We start from the raw sequence: 24,959 nt of genomic DNA, 5'->3' as shown, positions 1-24,959 counted from the left end.
CTGTCTGTGATCAGATCTTGCATCTGAAAAATTAACTGTGCTTCTTAAGTTGGTGGAAAAATTGCCTCCTGATATAAAATTTGAATGTAATTTGTTTGGTATGACACTGAGGTGATTTTCACTAATTCACTGATAATGACTAGGCATTTCTCAATTAAGGCAGCTTCATCTGAACCTTATCAGTTTGGAACAGCTGTTGTTTGAACTTGGGGTAAGAGAGGAGAGAAGGTTGGCTATTAAAAGAAATACAGAATGGGTAGCACAATGGTCTTTAATTGGTTCATTTGATATTCAGGAATGCTCCTGAAATTTGTAAAATATGGATTTTATAGTTTATAAAATGATTTGACATTTTAAAAATGCCATGTAAACTTAAAACTAGGATTTGAAGTAGTAAATGTCATATTTTTAACAGTTATCTTAAATGTCTAAAAATGTTTTATATAGAAACACAATTTCATCAATTCTGAGACATTAATATAAAAGGACAGCCATTGTCTTTAAAAAAAGGAATTACAAGTCAAGATCACAGGATCAACAATTTTATGCAGTATTTTTGCCTACATTATATGCAAATTTGCCAGCTTTTTAAAATTGAAAGTTTTGGGGCATGTTAATGCAGCATATTGATTTATGAATACTTATCAATCACATTCAAGCTTGATCATTCAAACTGTCTATTTTTGGATAATCATTTCTCTGAGAGATATAGGACAGATTTGGCAATTAATACCTTTCATATTGACTGAGAACTAAGAATTCATTTTTCTCATCTTAGGTAGAATGACTTTGAAAGCATAAAAGAACCACATAAAGTTCAGGAAATCATTTAAAACTCAATAATTGTTGCCTCTAACATGACTTTCTAATAGTTTCAATAAAATCATATTTCCCTGTCTTATCAAGTTATACTTAAGTAGGTCATGTCCTTGCAGAGAATAACGGTTAATTCATGGGACTCTAAGTTATTTGCCCCAAGTAAATCACAAAGGTGAATTTTTTTTTTTTTGAGGAAGATTAGCCCTGATCTAACTGCTGCCAATCCTCCTCTTTTTGCTGAGGAAGACTGGCCCTGAGCTAACATCCGTGCCCATCTTCTTCTACTTTATATGTGGGACGCCTGCCACAGCATGGCGTGCCAAGTGGTGCCATGTCTGCGCCCAGGATCCGAACCAGCGAACCCCTGGGCCACTGAAGGTGAAGGTGCACACTTAACCGCTGCACCACCGGGCCGGCCCCTACAAATGTGAATTTTAGCACTATTTACATATCATCCACTCTGGTTTGCCCTTGAATTATAATATTCTTCATGGTTTGGGTCCAGTCTATATTGGTCTATAATAAAATGTCCAGCCCAGGCATCACTTTGTTACAAACCTATTGTCTCTAGGTGTCTAGACTAGCTGATCTCTAAATACAACGATAACAGATTTGGTCTCACAAACTCAATAGGAGATCCACGCATGCAGCGACCAAATCTCATCCTTCTCTTGTAGTCTGTCAATATTGACCAGGAATAACATCTACTTGGATTGTATTATTGCCATTCTTCTCAGACTTCTGATCAATGAGTCTCTCTTCAGAGACAAAAAGTAGTAATGAACAGACCTAGCCTACTGTTGCTCTACTACAGCCGTATTAGTATTGGATGGCTTAATAATGTGACCTATTTGGATTTCTGTCAACTGGCTCATTTTCTCAATGGGAGAGGCTATGACATTTTGGGCAGAACTTCATTTATGTTTGGCACATCATGGTCCTGTCTACAAAAACACATTAGCACACCCCTGTTACTGTGACAGCCAACAAATGCCCCCATACGTATGCAAATGAACTCAAGAGTAGGGTGATCCCACCATTAGAGAATCCTTGGTCAGCATGTTGAGTAGTGATGAGATGTGGTTCTGTGTCTGAAACCCTCCATCAGTCATGGCAGAGCACTGGAATGAAATGCTCAGACCCTGGAGTGAGACTGCATGGGTTCACACACTAGCACTGCTTCCTACTGGCTGAATATTCTTGAGTAAATCATTTAACATTCCTAAGTCTCATTTTTCCCAGTGTGCAACATGGAGTGGATGATAACACTCAATTCGTGGGTTCTTTGGGAGTATAAACTAGATAATATACGTAAAGAGTTTAGCACTGTGCCTGCCACTAAATGTTCGCTATAAATATTATCTATAATATGAAGTTTGCAACGTGTGTTGAGATTTGCATATTTTGTATTTTTCTAAAAGTATGATGGTCTTTCTTACCAAAATGAAGATGTAGGATATCTGATAATGACTTTTAGTTTTATTAAAAATCATAAATACAAGTTATTAACATTGGTGTTAAGATGGACAATTGAAAGCTGTAACTACCATCTTTCACAACTCTACATGTCTTGATATTTTAAAAGAATACTTTTATCAGGTAAAATTAACCATAGGGTTTTATTTATTCTTACATTAGTTCAAATCAAAACTGAATTAATTAAATTATCAAAAGAATTACAATTAAATCAGAAGAGCTGCAAGACATAGAATAACACTTTTCAGTAGCACAATCAAAGATTTTACTTTTTGTTTTAGGTAATGCTAGATTTCCTAACAGTTTAAAGGCCACGTCTGAGGCACAAATTATGAGTGAACACCTTAATGTTACGGACACCTTAATGTTAATTTGGGGGACAAAAGTGGTTAATTTTTTAATCTCTGGATCTATTAGACAAAGTAAATACACGTTTTTTTTTTATTTACCCAGTTGAATCAATTACAAAATGACCTACCTTCCGTAATCACTATCCAAGATGAAGCTGACATTATGATGACCTAGAATTAATTAAAATACACAACCAATTAAATCCCCAATCACAGGAGAACAATAACTATACATTATAAAGCTGATTTAAAAGCAAAGAAATTTAAAATTAAAATTGTGATTATACAACCATCTATTAATCCTCAAAGAAATGACAACTGAACTATCCTAAAGAAGTACCGTACTACTATTTAAAAATATACATAGTAAGATGTCTCAAGTTATTACTAGAAAAATCTGACAAAATATAAGAACGAACGAAAAATAATAAAAGAACATGTATGAACCATATTGCCCTCAAATTTCTTTCACACATTCAACAGATAGTTAGTTGGGTCAGACACTCTGCTAGGAGTTGACAGAACCAGGGTGAGCACAGTTTGCTCTTCTCCTAACAGAGCATATCCTGTAGTGGCGGCTACAGTCAGCCAAGAGCAAGGACACAAAGAGAGAACTATGACTTGTGATAAAGCTACCAAAGAGAAGGACAGCGAACCTGGAGAACGTAAGGCAGGGAGTCAGGGAAGGCTTTTTTGAAGACATGACATATTTCTGAAATTCTCAGTATGGGAAGCTTGCAAAGGCTCTGAGACAGACGGGAGCAAAGCTCATTCAAGAACAAAGATTTATGTGCCTGGAGTACATAGAGCAAGGGGAAAAGCCCAGTAAAATTAAGGCTCCAGGGAAAACAGCTAAACGACTGATGGAATCTTCTGGATGACAGAAGAAGAAAAAAAGACATTTGAAGCTTACCTTAAATGTAAATCTTAGGAAGAAGGTAATTCATACACGCTTACATGAAACTGAAAAGAAGCCAAGGTAAAGAAGAAACGCTGATTTTTACAAAGGGATGACGGTGCAGGTGAGGCCTGGGGGAACACAACACAAGGAAACAGAGGCAGGCGTTTCCGAGAATTGGGAAGAATGCGGATCGACATTTACCGATGTAAGTTCCAGTCGTCTTACAAACCATGGAACCCATGTCGCTGTTCGGATCATCTAGTTTTAGACCATACCTAACGAAATATATATGTTAACATCAAAGTTGCAATTGACACTAAGGTTTTAAAATATGGGGTTTCCCTTAAAAACATCTTATGAGTTTGAGAATATATATCAGGATAGAAACTGTTGCTACACCAAAGAGTTTTGTGAAATGAAAATATTTCCAAGCCTTGGTTGAAGATATTTGAATAAAACTTCATTTAACAGTTAAATATTTTGTAATTAACTTGGCTATCTCCATTGATATTCCTTTTAAAGAGCTGAAAATACCACCAAGTGAAACAATTGTTTTAGATATTTCTCAAAACATCTTTCTCATGATAATCTAAATAACAGTTCATATCACACTTTACTGGAGACAACGGGGGATATCAGGTAATATCTAGCTAAATAAGTTCTTGCTAATTTACTATACAAAATGTTACAATTTATACTGTATTATAAAGCATTAAGCTATGCAGTATAACTAGAAATTACTATTTAAACTTACCATGTTTATATGTACTATTTATTTTTCTAAAGACAATTACGTGAATTACTTACAAATTATCAGATTGTGGTATAAGAAGCTCACAGGGCATTCCTCCAACATAAACTCTGTGTAAATAATTTATTAGAAAGATCAACTTATGTTCAACAAATCGTTTCTAAATGCTCTCCTCCCACCAAGTTCACTGCCACCGCATATTTTTTCTCTCAACCACTTATTATCCATCACTCATTCATTCAACAAACATCAATTGAATGCTTATTATGTTGCAGTCCTTGCTCTAGGTTTTGGAACACATCAGTAAACAAAACAAAGTTCCCTGCCCTTGTGGGTCTGACATTCTAACTGGGGGAGTCTGATAATACACTTGATAATCATACCATATTTGATGTGCTAGAAAGTAATAAGAACTATGGGAATAGAAATCATAGAAACAGATAATGGGGAGTCTTCCATCTGAAGTTCAATTAATTAAAATACAAAACATAATTTTGTAGTTAGTTTCATGCTATAGGAATTAAACACAGTCCACAGCAAAGGTCCCACAGAGTAATCAGGATGAAAAGAACATCTAACAGCATCAGTGCCATCGAAATGGGACTAAGAAGCTGAGAAGGGGCAGGGTTAGGCTGCAGAGAGAATATCCGCCTGTGCATTTCTCCAGCTGATCAGGGCGACCTTTTGCTTTAAGGCTGACAGAACCTGATGTTGTTGGAGGCTGGCAAGTGACTGACTGGTCTTGTGTTCTTTTCAACACCAGAATAAACCACCCAGCTTCTGTGATAGCAAATCCCAGACTCAAATAAGACCCAATACCAACCGGAACCATAAAAAATAAAGACTACTGTTTTCAGAAAACTTTGTGAATGTAATATACTTTTAGACACGAATCTTCTCATTTGATCATTACATCAGGTTTGTAAAGAAAGTAAACGGAATGAGTGTACCCATTATAGAGATTTATGGATTCATACTCTCCTAATCTCATTCTCCCACCTCACTGCACCTAAATAATAAATTTAGCAGCTAACATGTATGGGCACTTACTATATTTAATCCTTACAAGCATCCTGTGGGTTAGTAACTATTATCCTTCCACTTTACAGATGAACAGACTGAGGCAGGGAGGTTAAGTACTTCCCCAGACCTGCGGTCAGTAAGGGGTAGAGCAGGAATTCAAACCCAGACAGCTGGGCTCCAGCGTATGCTCTCAACCAGAGCCGGTAACTCCCACAGTGCTGTGAGTTTGCCTGTATATGGTTATACTACCCTATTGGCCTTAAATACAGACATTTAAAAAGTGTTCTCATCTGATCTTAAAGAACAAGAGCTCTTTAGTAGGCACTAGGTCTTTTGGTCATTTGCATATCCTCCATAGTTTGTACCTGGTCTGAATTTGGAGATTTGGCCAAATTAACAAGACATGTTGGAAGCAGAAGCAGCTGGAGCACTCGGGTCCCCTGACTTCCTGCCCAGCACTCGGCCGTTGCTCCCTGCTAATGGAACTCAGGTACAATGAAATGCCTTGGGGGCCCTGGTGGCACAATTAACGTGGTAGAAATGAGATAAGTGCAGCTCTAAGGGCTTCCTTCCTCCCATTAATAGGTGAGTGAATTTGTTTCTGTATTTATTTATTGGATCTCAGGCTCTCCGGAGTGTAAGGGCTGGGTAGTCTGACCTCTGAGGTCCCTTCTGACTACAATTCTGTGATTTCATGAAATAATTTCCATCCATTCCCTTGTATTACACATAAGTAATTTCAGCTACAGGAAGAAAAAAAAGGAATCTCTTTTTGAAAGTTAAACTTTCTATTTCCCGGCATCATTATGGGAAAGAATGACTTAGAAAACTCCATCTAAGAAGTGGGATAGAAACCACTCATAACACTCAACTATACATTAGCAGACAAATCTTTATGTTAAGCTGTCTGTATAAACTGTTAAATATTTGTTTCCCTATTTAGTAGTGCTTTTCTCATATATAACGAATCAGCATGAACATTTCCAGAATATTATAGACTCATGCCAGTGTGATTTAATTCAGAGTTCTACCTCATAGAATGCCAGATAAATCAACTTTATTTCATTTAGTAAAACTTTCAAGTTGCATGTTTTACAAGCTTATATATGCACATGTAAGTGTGTGTGCTGTCTGAGTTGTTTTTTAATTTACCCATTTATCTGTTTTATCTATGTATTCAGTAAGCATGAATCATCTTCAGAGCCATGATACTGATTCTGTACGTCCTTCTCTAGGAAATGAACAGGGCTTTCTGTCTTTAAGGCAGGACTGAGAGAACCCCACCTATGCTATAGGAAGAGAACTCTAGTGACAATGACAGTTTCCAGTCCAAAATGTGGACAATTACTTTTTTTTTTTTTTAAGATTTTTATTTTTTCCTTTTCCTCCCCAAAGCCCCCTGGTACATAGTTGTATATTCTTCGTTGTGGGTCCTTCTAGTTGTGGCATGTGGGACGCTGCCTCAGCGTGGTTTGATGAGCAGTGCCATGTCCGCGCCCAGGATTCGCACCAACGAAACACTGGGCTGCCTGCAGCGGAGTGCACGAACTTAACCACTCGGCCACGGGGCCAGCCCCTGGACAATTACTTTTTGATGTTAGGTAACTGACCAGTGTTACCATCTGGTCCACAGCCGGTAAATGGAGGAACCAGGATTCAAACTATAGGCTGTTCATAAGTTATCGACCATTTTTAGTTTTGGCAGTCTCTGTACACCACGGTGTAGTAGAAAATGTGCGAAAGTGCCTGTTAGGAGATGTGGGTTCTCCTCCTGACCTTGACTAAGCTTTGGATCTCCAGGTTTCAGAGCTTTTTGTTTTATTTTGTTTTTTTTAATGTGTGCAAAATGAGGCAGTTAAATTAAGTAACAAAGTTCTCCAGTAACAGAATTCTGTGACTTTAACTCAGTTACTAATGGACTTGCCCTCATGTGCCTTCCATCAATAAAATCCATCACAGAAAAAGAAGGAATTACGTCAAAGCAAAAAAGAAAGGCATATTGGCCATTGCTTCTATGTCAACGAATCATCCAACAGTCTACTTTTCTACCTGAAATGTGGCTGGAAAAACACTAGTTAATCCCATCACATTGTAGTGGTTTTTAATATCATTGGAGCCATTATTTTCAGAATGTCATATCCCATCTAGGAGTTAAAAGAATATGTTTCTACATCAAAAATTTACCTCAAAATCCTAACATTTTTCCCATTTGAGCTTAGTGCAGTATTACTTCCATAGACATCGGTGAAGATTCTGCCTTGGATTGTTATTAATGTACCTAAAAACAAAGAAAAAGTTCTGTGCAAGACTATCCACCCATATACCCATAGGCTTAATACCAAAACATTAGAGGTTTTCCCAATAAAACCAGCATCCAGGCACTTATATCTCATATTCATTACTATTGTTTAGCATTGTTCTGAAAGTTGTAGCAAATGCAATAAAATATGAATGAATATTTATAATAGTAAAGAGATATCTGTAAGTATTTATAGATTAAAAAGGCTTTTCATGAAAGACAGGATGAATTATTCAATAAATATTGCTTGGATCATGTGTGATTAATTTGAAAAAAATAAATAAGATCACTACTTTACACCAAAAACAAAATAAATCCTAGGTGAATTAAAAATCAAATATAAAAAATAAAACCATAAAAACTCTTGAAAAATAAGTGAAAATTTATATAATATTTTATCATCAGGATGGTGGGGTCTTCCACAGCATAATAATGAAGGAAGAAATAACAAAGGTTAAGACACATAGATTTGATAATAAAAATTAAAAGTGTCTAAATGACAGAAAAACCATTAATAAATTTTGAAAGCAAATGATAAATTCAAAAAAATATTTCCCACATATATAACATATAAATGGTTAATATCTGTAAATATAAGGAATTCTTATATTAGGGAATTTATACAAGAAGAAATACAAGTGGTTATGTAATTAACATTGGAAACATAAGTACTCAGAGACATAAGTAATGCCATTTTGGAACTATAAATGACCCCAGCCCCTCCTCTGTGTGACTACTTGCTGCTGTGCATGTACTCTAAAATAATTCACATGCTCTCCTGATCTATGGCCTCTGTTTATGTAGGTGCTCCCCTATAGCCTGATAAATTAAAACTTTGTTCTATGAGTGTCTCTGCAGGAATGGGCTGACCTCAGACAGGAAACACACTTGCAAGGTATCCATCAGAGCTGACAGAAGAATGGAACAATGTGAAGCCTGGAACCTGTCACGCCTGGAGACCAACATTCCTGGGCCCTCTCCCACGGCCCATTTTCCCTATATAACTACCTCAAGTTTCTGTAACTCTCTAAGATGTTTTTTTGAGACATTAGTCTGCCATCTTCTGATTATGCCAACTAATCGAATAAATGCTCTTTTCCTCGATCTCTACTTCATAGCGATTAATTGGCTCAGATCGCAGCAAGCAGAGTGAGCCAACTGGTCAGTAATAGTTAATAAATATAAAATAAATTCAATTATATAAATCAAAGAACTAGAAAAATTAGAAAAAAGTACTATTTTTTTCATGTAAATACTTGAAAAAAATTAGTACCCACAATTTTCAAGGTTACAGAAAAGGGCATTCTCACATATTCTTTTTGGGATTATAAACTCATATAATTTTGGTTATTATAATGAACACTGGAAGCCAGCTAAACATCCAATAGGTGGAAAGTTAAGTATATTATAGTAGCTTCAGATGCAGCCATTAAAAATTATTTTTAAAAAAATATTGGGAATTATTGTACAATCAGAGAAATGTTATTTACAAATTTTCAGGCATTATAGTAATTTTACACACTAGAAAGCAAACTAATTAATTACCACAAACCAAAAAGATATTTCAACTGTCATGAAACAGACCTGGAGTTCCAGATAAAGGTGTGATGCTCCTTATTGTAGGGGTTCTGAAACTTTTTGCCTGTAAAATAACACTGTCGATAAGCAGTCTTATCTTTATTTTGTTCCTAGGTTTATGGAATATCTCTGCTTCTTACATTATTTATATTTAAACAACATCCATAATATGATTGTCAGAATATTCCTTTTTACATATAAGAAATAAAGTTTAGTATATTATTCTGATTATTCAAGATCTTTTCCTCATCCCCTAAATATCCTCTTTGACTTCAAAACGTTTCTAGCCTAGAATTTTAAAATTCAATCTTTCTTCTGTTATCAGTGTAAGTCAAACCACAGAAATAAGGCTCTCGGGTAAAGACTTTTAGGAATTTGGTGGGATAAAATTAAAGAAAGCCCACTTTGGGTTAATCTTATGAAGAAAAAATAACGAAGCATATTTCAAAAATATAGAAGCAAAACTTAGAAAAAGTCCATCAGAGTAAGCTTTAGTAACTAAACTAATGATAATCTTCTAGAGCAATGCAGGTATAATTCTTAAGAATTGTGACACCAAATGGGACCTGGAAGAGAGTAGAATTCCAGGGAGGCCACCAGTGCGATGGAAATGCTAATAGTTTGTGGTAGGCAGACTAATGGCCCTCCGCAAAGGCGTCCATGCACCTAATCTCTGGAACCTGTGAATATGTTAGGTTACGTGGCAGATGGTTGCCAATGGAATCAAGTTTGCTAATGAATTGACCTTAAAATAGAGAGATTATCCTGGATTATCTGGGTGGGCCCGATGTGATCATCGCAAGTGTCCTTATAAATGCAAGAGGGAGACAGAAGAATAGGCAGAGAAGATGTGACAACGACAACGGAAGTAAAGTCAGAACGATGCAATTTAATAAAGGTTCAACCACCATTGCTGGCTTTGGAAACAAAGGAAGGGACCATGAGCCAGAGTAAGGACAACCTTTAGAAGCTGGAAAAGGCAAGAAAACAGATTCCCCTAGAGCCTCCTGAAGGAACGCAGACCTCCCAACACCTTGATTTCAGCCCATTGAAACCCACATCAGACTTTTAACCTACAGAGCTGTCAGGTAATAAACTCATGCTGTTGTAAGCCACTAAATTTGTGGTAATCTTTTATGGCAGCAAATAGGGAACTAATACAGACCTGTCAAAGATACTCAAGTACATATATGAAGCAGAGGGAATCATGGTTAAGAGCCCAGATTCTGGAGTCGGGCTGGCCAGATTCTAATCTGAGATCTACCACCCCCAAGCTGCATGACTTTAGACGAGTAATGCAATTTATAAGCGCCTCAGTTTTATCATCCATAAAATAGAGATAATAATATTAGTATACAGTTACAGAATTTTGTGAGAGTCAAGAGTTAATAAGTAAAAATATTTAGAACGCTACCTGGAACATAGTCAATACTACATTATTTATTGACTATTATTATCCAAGTAAACATATGTGAACTTCTTTTCAAAAGGCAAAATGAGAAACAATTACTGAAAAAGGGAAAAATACTACAAATGAAAAACAAAATTAACATGGGACAGGTAAATAGCAGAGCTGGTGGGCATATAAAGATGCCTCAGTAATTGAGATACATGCAGATCCAAATCTACACCTAAAAACAAATAATGTAGGAGAAAACAAATGAGCTAGAAATGGATCAAGAAGAGTCCTTCTCTAGAAATACAAAGGCACCACAAAAATTAGAAAAGTACAGAAACATAGGCAGCATTTTTAAGGAATAATTGAAGTTTTTTTGGAGGAGAGAGGTTGGTGATGGAGGGAAGGATGCCTGGATACAAAAACAATACATGCAAAAGAAGGTGGCACAACATAGATTCTGAATACATGTCAGGTGTCTCTCCATTCTCAGGGACAACCTAAAAGAAGGTGCCCAGATTTCTACTTAAATGGAAAGGGACACATTTTTCATACTGCCAAGAAAAGAGATAAGTTTTGAAATGTGAGGCTAAGAATGACTTCGGACCCATTCTTTTACATTTTAAAGTGGTAAAAGAAGACAAATGTTTAATGGAAAAAGGAAAAATAGTGACTTTTCTATATAAAATGAAGGTGAGTCGTATGAAAACAGGAAAAGGGAGAATCAAAGTAACAACAGAAATGGAGAAAGAGAAAAAAGAATGTGAACAAGAAAATAATTTGGAAGTATAAAGTTTAATTCATTAATAAAATTAATTTAAAGAAGGGGGAAATAAATCAGAAACAACAAAAGAGATTCTATTACTACAGAAGATGATAGAAAACAGTGGGATTATCCTTAGCTACATGCTAGTATATTTGAAATGTGGAAATAGAAAACAATCTATAATTTAAAAATAAAACCCAGGTCTGCAAGAAAGTAAGCACCAGGTCAATTATACGTAAGCCAAAGAGGAGATCCCACATACATTGAAGCTGCATGCCCAGCTGTTGACGTGACCTTTGCAGGTATTATTTTCTGTAATAGGAACCCCATCCACACTGACTCTAACAGTGTAGGAATCTTCTGGCATTGCTCTGGAAGGCAAATGAAGAACACAGAAGGAATGCAATAACTGTTTTTATTTAATGTATAATATTAATGACAAATACTGCTCTAGACTACATGTCGTTTTTGGAAAAAAAAGTGTCTAAAATTCTAATTGATGTACAGTTATGTTCCCTTCAATATTAGGAAAGATCATCTCCATCCTGAACTCTGTACCGCAAATTCTGACATCATGGACCTCAGGCAAGTGCTTATTCTGCCTACATGCACTTGTGCTTATTAAAAAGGAAAAGAAATGCAAGAACAAATGTAATAATCATCATTTAAAATGGTAACATATCACCTTGGTACATTTATTTTATATTTTGTTTCTTAAAAAGTTTTAGTTAATCAAGTTTCCCCCTAAGTAAGCTTTTGCTGCTGAAAAACGGCCAACAAGCCCAATGTAAACGAAATCCTTTGGAATATGTGCTACCTGTCCCAGTACTGAAAGTTGCAAGGTAAAATGATTAATTGTTTCCCTAAGTTGCTAATAACAAACATAAATTTGGGCTGATGGTAAAGAACTTGAAATGTCACTATACAAAATGATCATCTTTAATCTTAATGACTGTCAAGATTTTGAACAAAATTAATCAAACCGGATAGGAAGGCATAATTTTGATATTTTGAGGAGCATCATTACAATTTAATAGTAGCCATTTATCTTCTGAAAGAGATCAATAATGATAATAACTCTAATAACCTGGGAAAGGATATAGAACATATTCTATCATGCCAATATGTAGAAAGAGCATTATAATTGAATATAATAAAGTCTTATATAAAGAATATATAATAAATATATAGTATTGAATATATAAAGTAGTCTAAACATCATGAAATCAAAATATCTGATAATCAGAAAAATATTATTATAATAGCCAGTGATAAATGATCATAATACTAATATGCATAACTGTGATTCTGATATGATGAAAATGATGTTATTAAAGATACTTTAAAACATACCTAGTATAGCATGTAATGTGAGACGAATGACTTGAATCTTTTTCTACATCACATGAAATTGATCGAAAAGAAGAAACTAATTGCACACTGTTTCCCAACTCAGCATTATCAACTCCATAGTTAAACTGGTTTGCTTGAGCAAAACCTAGAAAGGCAAAAACACTCAATTATTAATAATGGAATTCCATTTTCAGACATCTAACAATTGTCGTTCAATATTGAATCATTCAATAAATAATAAGGAATAGTACAGAAGCAAGCAGTTAACTTATTTCATATTTATTCCTAAGATTGTAATCCTCTTCAGAAGCACAGAAATTAGACTTTAATTAATTTATTCATGAAAGTAATGCTTGAGAACCTATTATTTGTCAGGTGCTGTTAAATGCAATAGAATCAAATAGCTTATACTCCAGTAGGGTGGGGAGGGGTAGAGAAAATAGACAAGTAAATATCATACATATACATATATATATATATACACACACATGGCATGAGATAGATATATATATGGCATATACATATATATATATATGGCATGAAATGCTACATCTGGTTGGGATAACTACTATGAAAAAAGCAGACCAGAGAAGATAGAAAGAGTAGATGAGACAAGGGAAACACTATTTTATAAGGGATGAGGTCTTTACCTTGAGTTCCTACAAAGCAAAATCTGAAGTGAGGACTTACAAACAGTTCATTGGGGTGGTGATTCCTTAGGGACAAGAGGGTAAAACCTGAAGAAAGAAAAGCTGTGCACCACTGAGGATGACAGGGGCTCAATCTTTCTGGGAACTTCGAAGGAAAATATAGATTGCCTCTCAGAATCAGAGAATCAATGGCAAGCAGCATTCATTCACCAAATCCCGTCCCCTTAGTTGATGGTTCCCCCTGGGGGAAATAACTTTTCCTGCACTTGCAGGCTGCACACAGGTATATGCCATACGGGATTCAGTGTCCCAAGTCCCTGCATCAGAGAAGCCCTGGGACAGTAGACAAAGACATTCTGTGGAAACTGAAGACAAGAAGCTGGAAGCACAGATTGAATCAAAGTACATAGGGAACCATTTGCCACAGCTGTGGCTAGAATTGGAGGTGAGAACAGGAGGATGTGAGGCTGAGTGTAAGAGGCAGCTGAGACAGTTGAGTTCTTGCACCAAACAGATACGTTCCTGTCCTAAATTTTAAGTACAATCCATTATCAAGTCTCCAAGGCAATGGCCAGCTGAGAGCTCTGTTAAAGATTTAATATAAGTGACTTAGCGGGACAAGCTACACTCATATGACTGGTCCTGAGGCTACAATTAATATTCACTGTGTCCCCTCTTTATCACCCATTGTTGATTTCCCTTACCCTTAGCCAGAACTTCAGCTAATGGAGTGACACTAACCTTCATCCTGAGGGTCTGAGCCTTTAGTTGTCCTGCCCATGTTAGGTTGTAGTTGCTGTAATTGCCTATTCACAGTTATCACTGGACATGGAAGCCAAGAGACATATGTCCCCAAGAATACCCTGAATTCCAGATATACTCCTCCCTTTCTGCATTAGGTAAAAGCAACCCTACCTCTTCATGATAATCAAAATTGATTATCTCTAGTAGCCTACTAATTATGTTTGCTGAATTCAAACTGATCAGGTAGTAGCGTTAGTTTCAGTTCAGTGGAACCCACATTGGGATCCCTGGCAGAAGCAATCTCTATTTGGAAACTCAGACCCTAAATCCAGCAGAACCTAAAATTTCAAGGACAGAAAGCACAGATTCAATGTCTGGATCACTGGGAGTGATAATGACAGGGAGTAACCCTTCATTTCCAGCTCCATGTGTTCTATTGGGAAACGACAATATGTATCAGCCATTGACCCAACACATATAGCATATGATGGAGGACAGCATCTCATTCCACAGGATGTTGTTTCTAAGCTGGGATCTTAGCCTTGCCTTTCATAGGCTGTTTCTTCATTCCATTAAGCCACATGTTTCAGGGTGATGCAGGTTTCAGGGTCATGTGCCATTATCACAACTTTTTCAGTATAAAATGTGTTCTTTGTTCTGAAGCACTACTTTGCGGAATCTCATGGCAGTAAATCAGACCGTGCAACCTCTCAGAAGATGGGGCTGGCAGAGGACTGTGGAAAGAGAAGGCAAAACCCATATCTGGAGTAGGTGTCAGTCCCAGCAATAATGAATCTCTGCTCTTTCCATGAGAGGAGGAGAGTGATGCAGTCAACTTATCACTAGATGGCAGGGTAGGCTTCTTGAGGGATGGTCCCTCTTGAGAGTTTAGTATTGGTCTCCGCGACTGGCAGGTCAGGTATTCAGCAACAGTAGTAGCTTAGCCTTGGTGAAAGGGAGTCCACGGTGTTGGCCCATGCACAGCCTTTCACCCATGGCCCCTCTGTTCATGAGCCCATTGCACAACACTGAGATGGCCAAGGAGAAGTTCCTGAATGAGTCATCCAATTAACCCAGTTGCTCCGTCTCTCCTGTGGGGGATACTTTCTTGTGGGAATTAACTTGAGACATATACATCTGCATGGTTTTTGCTCACTATTATGGGTGTGCTCACTTGCCCCTTCCCAAGACTTTCTTGTTTCTGACCTTCCAATTCTGTTTCTGTCAGCCCCTGACTGACTAGTCAAGTCACCTGCAACAGCCCAGGAGCCCATGTATATCTTTACCGTGGACCACATTTTTCTTCTTACAAAGTTACTGACCACGTATACTACTCACAGCTCTGCCTACCAGGGAGGCCAACTCGGAAAGTAAATTAAGAACCCAGAGAGTACTTTGCAACATTTATGAAATCAGAGGCAATGCCAAGGAGATGTGAAGTGGGACACAGGAGGCATGTGACATAGATGGTCATGGAAGCTTTTCAGAGGGAGTAGACATGAGAACAGCCATGGGAAGCACATTTTAGATACACAGAACAGGATGTTCCAAGGCCCTGTGGTGGGAGCATGTTTGTAGATTTGAGAATCAGCAAGTGTGGTTGGTGAAGTATGAGTGAGGAGAATTGAGAGACGAGACCAGAAATGGAGCCTTTTAGATTATTTTTATGAATGGGGAACCATTGGAGGCTTTGAAACAGAGGAGCGGTATGATTTGACTTATACTTTCCAAGATTCACTAGCTGCTGTTCTGAGAATAGACACGGGGCCAGGGGTGAGAATAGACTGGGGGCAGGAGTGAAGATGCTGTTTCAATGAGCAATGGATACATGACTGCTCAGCACGGGTTCAAGAGAAGATGTAGGACGATAAGTGAAGAGAACAAATATTGGTAACTTTTTTGAGGAGTTTTACTGTAAAGGGAAGGAGGGAAATGGGCTGGTAGCTGGAGGGGAGTGTTGAGCGAGGGGAAGGTTCATGATCTTGCTTTTGCTTTTTTTCAGGTAGAAATACATTTGCATGCTGATGGGTATGATCCAATAGAAACAGAGAAGTGCATGATGTAAAACAGCAGAAAATGATTTTACTCTTACTATAAATATATGAAAATTCAAAACTAGATTTAGAAGTAAGCATTGATTAAGGAATTTTATGCCCCATAAAAGTATTTTACATTGTCAAAACAGCATTCAATTTTGAAAGAAACTCAAGAAATAAAACCTACGAATAAGATTAATTGGATAATGTTCTATTAATTGAATCCAATAATTAAATATTCTCCTAATAAAAATTTTAGAAAGATACTTAATACTCTTCCAGAATGCAGAGGAAATCTATAAAGTTATCTAGTTATAATATTTTTTGGAACAAAGTTAAATTAGTAAGTAAATACTTTTTGCTCAGACTACTTCAAAATCTAAAATTCCTAAATTCTGGGTTCTAACAATACATGCATTTTAAAGTATTATTTTTTCTGAATATCACAAGTGTTTTAACATTAAAAAACAGCCAAAGTGATGACTAATATTTTTGAAATTATAAAAATTTTTCTTTCACACTAAAAGATTTTCATCCCTTTTATTAATGTAAATTTATAGGCTATTTAAGTTTCAGAACTTAATTACCTACAGATCATATTGTCCCACAGTACAATAATAAACTTAAAATCGGTAAAAAAAACAAAAAGGTAAACCCAGAGATGTAAACTTAACTCTTTAAATCTCATGTATTTATATTACTGATGTTAGAAAAAATAAATATTAGGTATTTCCCTAAAATTGTCAGTAGTTTTCAAGTCTGTTTCAACAAAACAATCACCACTACAATATGTACTCACATTAAATAGCCTTTAATAGTTGAAGTGACTGAATTGGAATTTCCAGATATCTGTGGTGGGACTGCTTTTTAAATTATTGACCATTTTCAGTGTTTGACAAAGGTGCGTTAGAAACCATGAATATTGTGTAGTTTCGCATAGGACTGAAGTGGGACTTCAATGTGCCAGATGGTCATCAAATGCCAAGGCCCCTGAACTCCAGCTCAGGTAAGCTGCACGTTAGGTGGCAGTGCTGTATAAAGGAAAGGGCATTTGGACCCTGACATCCCGGGTTGGAATCCCAGCTCCAGCATTTCCTTGCTGCGTGACTTGGGGCATTAGAGTTTTAGATATAAACTCTCTCAGTCTTAGTCTCCTCATCAGAAAAATGACCATAATAATCTACTTATTGGATTGTTAGGAAGACTAAATGAGGATTTATATACAGTGCTTAACATGAAGCCTGGCTCATATGTTAAGAGCTCAATTGATATTTGCACTTATTATTAGTTATAAAAACCCTGAGGTTTAGGTTGAGTATTAATATTCTTTTTTAAAAATAACACAGAACTATTAAGTGGGTGGCCAGAATTCGAACCTAGGTTGCAGATGCCACACCTGTGATATTCAGAGAAAAATAGTATTTAAAAACGCACATTTCAAAGCTGTAGCCTGTTACCCCACGTAACCACCTCTAGACCCTATGTTTTTAGCTCCTCTCCTATTCTTTATATGTAGAAAAAGTAAGCAGAATCTCAAGAAAGGGTTGGGATTTTAATAAACACTACTTTCTTCTTTTAAGCTTAAACCTCAACCAAATAGGACTCATCCAACATAGGCCAAAGTTCAAAAATAAGCACCAATTTAACGTGGGAAAAATACCGGCATTGAATTTGCGGTTCTGAATGTAGGAAGGCAGTTACTGCTAAAATGGAATTGTGAGAAGATACCCGAAAACACAGAAGAGCAAGCCACTTGTAAGCCTGCTCTTTCCTTCTGCCAATTTCTGCTTATCTCTGGAGTTCACATTGAGTTTGGAACACACAAAGGGCTGCTGGCAACAAACCAGAGAATGGAAAGTTTTACTGGTGGTGTGGCTCAGGATGTGATATACGTATTCATTTTCCTATTAGGCACATGTCACATCAATGAGATGGTAACACAGATCTGTTCTTCAGCATTCCTAAGACAAACACAATTCTAAAACATAATACCAACAAAAAATGATACTGTTTTAGATTATGGCGTTGTTTTAATGTTCATATATATAAACATCTATATCTCATATATTTATCCTAGGAGTAAAATCTATGGGAAAATATGAACGAAATCAATAAGATTTGTAAATATTCTCATTATAAATTTTGCTTAAAAAGAGCATAAAAATATTTCTAAGATATTAGCTAATTCCACAGAGTTAAAAAGGAATCGCCTTTAAAAAGAATTTTAATTTAAAACTGTAATTCTAAATAAATCATTGGGTATAAAGAAGACACCTCTGGAAGTACTCCAAAGCACCAAGATTACAGGAAGTGTTGGGTGTACCCTGCAAATAGAAAAGGCTGAGGCTTTAGATGGAAATTCCTACACGTTGATGTATTTTTTTCTTTTGCAGAAAAAACTGGAGACAAGACTTGCCAGGCACGCAAACCTGGGTCTCCTGATAGCAGCCTGTGCTGCTATCATGGAAAATGTCAGCGGCGGTAAAGCCAGCGGTTGTCATGAACAACGCAGGCTGTTTTGGTTTCTCCCGTTAAAAAAGGCAGGGTTGAGAGTGTATAAACCTACTTAAAAGTTGTAACACTGAAAACAAGGGAAAAGAAAGGTGCAATGTGATAGAAGATAACACGTAAAGGATGAAACCAAATCTATAACATAAATGCAAATGAATAATAAAACTCAAATAGCTCTAGTTTATGGGCCAGAGACTACATGTGGGTGCCTTAGATACTCTATCCTTTTCAACATTCACAACAGCCCCAACAGGTAGGAATTAATATCCCATTTGACTGATGAGGAAGCTGAGGCTTAGAGAGAAACTTGCCCCAGTCACATAAAGGGAAGTGGCAAGGGTAGAACTGAAAGACAGTCACACCGGACCAAAGTCCACGTGCTTTCCATGATATTATAAAAATTGTGAAATTCAACACTTCAGTTTAACAAAAATATATGTGCTATACGTTACAATAGGGAAATATATAGAAAAAGAACCAAAAGTAAAATGTTACTCCTTGTACCTTACTGATTATTTTAAATAAAGAGAAACATGATAAAATATCAAGGAAGACAATTGAGAAATACAAGGTATGAATATAAAGTAATAAATAAAACTGATAAAGTTAGAAACAGTCCAGAACTTATCAAAATGATAATGCTCCTCATCAAATCAGTCATCTTAGACGGAGATACAGTTACTTCTACGATCATGCCATTGCTCAAAACACTTTTTGTTGTTAACTTTTTATTGAGATTACGATAATTTACAACCTTGTAAAATTTCAGTTGTACATTATTGTCTGTCAGTCGTGTTGTAGGTGCACCACTTCACCCTTTGTGCTCACCACCCACCCTCCCTTTCCCCTGGTGGCCACTAATCTGTTCTCTTTGTCCACATGGCTCAAAATACTTTTGCTTGGGCATCACAATTGTGACATTCTATATCTTGGGCTCCTGAAGCACAGCCTTTTGAGTAGTAATGCAATAGTATAATGCAATAGCAAACTTATGCCTGCAAAGGTCAATATTATGCATGGAAACAGCCAAAAGTCATTTGGATACACCAAAATACTAAGAGCAGATCTTTCTAGAGTGTGGAATTTCAGAGAAGTCACTTTCTAAGTCAAACATTTCTATAACATTTTACTTTTTCATCGTGACTTTTACAAAAATAAAACATTTAAAAAGTCATATGGGACCAACATTTAGGTAATCATCTAACATTTACAATTCCATTTAGAAAATGTTCTTGTATGATTAATAAATTAGCTCCGATGCAATTCTAAACACTGAGTATGGGTCAGAGACAGGACTGATGGAATATGTGAATGTAATTCCTCCCAATAAACTTTGTTCAACTGCCATATTCATGTAGCTTTGGAGGGCTGGTGTGGTAAATAAGAAAAATTTATCATTGCTTTATATACACTCTGTATATATCATGGGCCCCCAAAACCTATACAGAACAGTATTTAGACTCAGCCCCTGAGAGGGACATATGCTAACACATTTTTAGTCACCTACAGTCTATGGTTAGAACAAGGAGAGGGAAGACAAATTAGGATGAGGGTGCAGGTATCTGCAATTCCGACAGGATTTAACCATCCTATAATTCTCTCCCCAAAGCATCCAGAAATGAAGGCTGACTGGAAAACTAGAAGTTCACCACAACACCTTGTGCTTCATAAGTAAGAGCCTAATTGCCTCCGAATGTCCACAAAAGAGCAAAGGTTATGGCTAGATTAATAAGGATGCTCTTAAAAAATATCTTAAGAATACAATTTTTTTGTTTTGTTTTGTTTTTCCTATTTTTAACTAGGGATGATCTGTGTCTACGTACTTAAACTCAAGCCATAGTTCCTAGATCAGAAAAAGATCAGGTCTTGAAGTGGAAGGAAATAGCTGGGTGGTTTCATTGTTTTGTTTTGTTGTAATCTTGGCGTTTCTCTCATGGTATTTAAATCTCTATTAAAAACCCAATAGTCAGGCCAGCTTAGTGGGTAAGTTTGCACACTCCACTTAGGTGGCCACGAATTCACGGGTTAGGATCCCAGGCGTGGAGCTAGCACTGCTCATCAAGCCATGCTGTGGGAGGCATCTCACATAAAATAGAGGAAGACTGGCACAGATGTTAGCTCAGTGACAATCTTCCTCAGGTAAAAAGAGGAAGACTGGCAACAGATATTAGCTCAGGGCCAATCTTACTCACAAAAAACAAGGCAACAACAAAAAAAACCCAATCACTTTCAAGGACACTATCCTAACAGCAATTTACAATATAAGCGAGCTGTGAATAAATACATTCTGAAAATAGTCTTTAACAAATACATTGTCTACAGGTGTTCAACTCTAAAAAAAATGCCACTTTAGTCCAAAATATACTATTCACCACTTAAATGCATAAATTATCTTAAGTATATCATTAAGGGATTGAATTCTGAAGAAACATTAATTAGACATATTGAAAGATATTTCAATATATATGACACAATTGAAATATCTTGCTATGTCAATTCTCTGACTCCAAAAACTTCTCATTTCTCTTCTTATTTTAAAGACCAAATTATATAGTTTTTGTTAATATTCTTTTTAAATTTTTCTTTCCCATCCTTCAAAAATCCATAAGCATCTGAATACTGCTATAATTTAGATCTCAAAGGCCTTGTGGCTAAAAGAACCACATATTTCTATTTAATCCTAGGAACAGTTGTTCATTAAATATATTCACTGATTTCCTATCATGTTTTCATCTGAAGACCAGGCAAGGAGAAAGAGTCATATATAAGCCATGCTCTGATGCAACATATGACAAATTCTGGGTGGCAGGAGAAAAGATCCAAAGTTTTGCTTTCACTGCCTTTCTTCTTTCATCATCATTCTATTTCTCTAGCATATCCTCTTATTAATGGTCTTGAAACCCCCAAAATGTTTTATTTGATATAAAAATAAATTAAATGTCATTAGACCCGTGAAGAACTAAGCAAATAATTGCAGAGTTGAGTTAAAGAAGCTCCTTTCAGTTCAGTCATTATAATCCAGATCACAGAGTTAAGTAATTATAATACAAACCCATATGACCAGATTGATAGAGACTTTTGGAGATTTTGTTAGCTGTCAAAGGGGATGGTTTTACTACTCTGGCCAAAGGGAGAAACAACTCTAGTGGATTTTTTTTTTTTTAAAAACTATAAATCTCTAAATGTCAACTAGCCTTTAAAATACCTCAACCTTGGCAAAAAAAAAAAAAAAGGCAACCATACCTTCTCCTTTGATAGTAAGCCTTGTTGCTCCATTTATGCTGCCATATTTAGGTATTATTTCTGTGACTTTGGGAATTATTTTAGAGCCATCTGAAAGATATTAAAGTACAGTAGAAGTAAAAGTGTCAAGTACTTCATTTCAAGCATCAAATTTTAGAATACGTATTACAACATTGTAAGAAAAACATCATGAAGACTAGTGGACTGAAAGTAAGCACACCCATGTTTTCCTTTTGGCTCTGCTACTAACCAATAACTCAACAGGGAGTCCAATTACTAACTGAGTTAATACTCATCGGCTTTATACAATGCACTATCTTAGGAGCTACAAAGAGCAGGAATAATATATGATCATTTCCATCATTCTTAACTATCTTATTATAAAACATTCATTAAACCCTGAATTTCATGTAGTGTTCTACTAACCGCAGGTCCATAACTACAGTTAGCAGCCCACAAAGCAGCAGACCATGCTGGAAAAACAGCATGGTAGAGAAATAGGTCATTATAAAAGCACAGAAGAAAAGCAAAGCTAGGTAAATTGAAAGAACAGTCCAGGTACAAAAAAGAAGTCGTGTTTTAAGAAGAAACTGTTTTCTGTGACAGAGTAAGACTTCAGGAAAAATAATTACTGGGATCTTTTTAGCCTCCTGATGATAGTGAGCTCTTAAGTAAAGGTCACTAATTCATTCAACAAATGGTATTAACTTCCTGGGGATATAAAAATGTGTAACAGTCCCTACTTTCCCAAAGCTTAGCTCAGACAGTACAGAGTGACAGAAGACAGCACAGGGGCCATGGGAGACTCAGAAGGGGCATTTCATCCACACTGCTTGGGTCACACTGTCTTCTTGAAAGAAGGGGTATCCCGGATGCAAGTTGGTGGGTAAGTACGAATTAGCTAGACTGGACCAACTGTGGGGAAAATAAAGAGTTCACGACAGAGGGAGGTGCCGATGCAAACATACGGGCGAGTGAGTGGCTTCTACCGAGAACTGCAAGTAATGCTTCAAAGCAATTCAAACACACACAGTGGCTAGCAGGGCTTATTTTCCGGTTAAGCGATACAGATCTGCTAATTATTAGATACAGTAACAAATTCTCAGAATAGGTGGAAAAATTTAAGTGGGGACACAAAGTAAAGCCACAGAAATTATTGTTTGAAATGGATGTATGAGAAAAGGTTAAGGAAATTAGATTGTATCGTTGACTCCTGCCTGAAAAGAGTTTGGTATGGACTTCACCTATAATGGCAAAAGCTCTCCGACATCATGAAGACTACCCCCAGACCCAAGGCTTCTGGACTTCCGGTCTGTCTACAAGGCTGTTCCTGCTTCAGGCACATTTATAACTTGAGCAGCCCGCAGCCAGGAGTAGGAAATTCCAGCGAGGGAGCTGGATCCTATCTCCAAGGCTGTGCTGCTGCTCACCTATCTCAGGTTCATCCTCCCTTATCTCTGTGGCAACTCCAATTTCTTATCTTATCAGTCCCTTCCCAGCCCTCTCCTGGGTATTACTTTGAAGGCACAGGGCAGCTGCCCCTGGAAGTGACTGACACTCGCTACAAAGACCCATTCCTGTCCTATTGAGGGATATTTCCCTCACTTCAGTGGTGAAAGGGACCCAAGAAGAGTAAGAAGAAGGAGAACTCAGGTTGCGTCCCCCATACCCCATGCCCAGCCAAATTTCAGTCGCTTCGTCAACTGAGTCAACTGGGGGTGGAGGTCGGGGGTGAGAGTCCGTAATTCAAGCAGCAACACCGATGATTTAAGAGCAATCTCTCTCTCTCTCTCCTCCCCATTTCTCCCTCTCTCCATGTGTGTGTCTGTGTGTCTGTCTGTCTCTGTCTCTGTCCCTGTCTCTTTGTTAGGCCTGCCTTCCAGGTCTCCAGGTCCCCATGAGCACCACGCAGCCACACCCGCAGTCTTGGTCCAGGGCTGGTGCCAGGCTGTCCCGCCTCTCCCGCGACCCCGGGAGCAAGGGTTGTGTCTACACTGACCTCGCCAGTACTTCCCTAGAGCCCCGACTGGGTTACCTGTGCGGGGGTCCGCGGCGCACAGGAGCAGCCCCCAAAAGCCCCAGGTCCCCAAAAGCCACAGGTGTCCCATCGCGGCGCCAGTTCCGCGGAGCGCACGCCCGCCGCTCGCTCGCAGCCGCCGCCAGCTGTGGGGCTCGGCTCCGGGACCGCGGCTCGCTCGCGCGCCCGCCCCGCCCCGCCCCCGGCTCGCCGGCGCCTCTGGGGTGCGCGTGAAGAGCACACCCCTTCACCGGACCACCGAGCCGGACCGGGGCCAGGCTATGAGCATCCGTCTCCACACTCAAACTTGGGTGCTGTCTCCCAGCGGTGTCTCCATAGGTCTAATGACCCTACTCCTTTGGGCAAGAGACATCAATGGGCAAGTTTTCAGTCAACCTCGCCTTTTTTTTTTTCTCACTTTTCTTTCTTTTTTTAAAATCCTGGGCCCGCATGCTGTCATTTGCCTGACTGCTTTGGTTATTAATCATCCTCGGGTGGGCCTAAAAGTCCACCTAATACACAAACCTCACACGTATTTCCCTTTTACATTCGTGTAAGTCCGTGCTAGCCCTTTAATGGACAGTCATACTACTCATTGATCTCTGGGCATGTGCCAAATGCGACGCCTAGTGCTTTAGAGACTTCAACTCACAATAATCCCAAAGGACTGTTACTGTTACTATAATTATTATTTTTACCCCCATTGTTACAAGAGTACCCTGAGACGCAGAAGGTTAACTTGCCCGAGGCCGTAGACAAATGTACACAGAGGACTCAAGAAGGGTGACTCCACAGCCAGTGCTCTTAGCCCCTCCACTGCCCCCAATTCAGCAGACTTCTAGCGAGGGCTTGCAATGCTTAGGACACACTTATACTAAAAATTATCCATTGTTTATCGGAAATTCACATTTAACTCAACACCCTGTATTTTTATTTACTGAATCTGACGACTCTAGTTGGGAGGAAACAGAGGAAAAAATAGAAAAGACAACTCTAAAATAAGTAAATTAAATAAAATTAGGTCCTTGCTCTTCAGGAGTTTATCT

General features: G+C 37.7%; 1 protein-coding gene across 5 annotated transcripts in view; it reads right to left on the bottom strand.

The window, feature by feature from the left end:
* PKHD1L1 (PKHD1 like 1) overlaps positions 1–24,076 on the bottom strand; it is a 150,364-nt gene extending 126,288 nt beyond the window's left edge. For all 5 annotated transcript variants that reach the window (XR_011543146.1, XR_011543147.1, XM_070630830.1 and 2 more), the window contains exons 1-9: positions 23,932–24,076; positions 21,897–21,986; positions 12,713–12,857; positions 11,622–11,730; positions 9,204–9,261; positions 7,505–7,598; positions 4,354–4,407; positions 3,748–3,821; positions 2,774–2,816 (exon numbers count right to left, since the gene is read on the bottom strand). Coding sequence is in view for 3 of the 5 variants with exons in the window: in XM_070630830.1 (XP_070486931.1) it covers positions 2,774–2,816; positions 3,748–3,821; positions 4,354–4,407; positions 7,505–7,598; positions 9,204–9,261; positions 11,622–11,730; positions 12,713–12,857; positions 21,897–21,986; positions 23,932–24,004 (740 nt within the window). In the remaining 2 variants the exon portion in view is untranslated. The remainder of the gene's footprint in view (positions 1–2,773; positions 2,817–3,747; positions 3,822–4,353; positions 4,408–7,504; positions 7,599–9,203; positions 9,262–11,621; positions 11,731–12,712; positions 12,858–21,896; positions 21,987–23,931) is intronic.
* Positions 24,077–24,959: the final 883 nt, after the last annotated feature.

Source organism: Equus przewalskii, chromosome 8 (assembly GCF_037783145.1).
Source record: "Equus przewalskii isolate Varuska chromosome 8, EquPr2, whole genome shotgun sequence".
Classification (NCBI taxonomy): Eukaryota; Metazoa; Chordata; class Mammalia; order Perissodactyla; family Equidae; genus Equus; species Equus przewalskii.
This window is presented reverse-complemented; position numbering and strand designations above follow the sequence as displayed.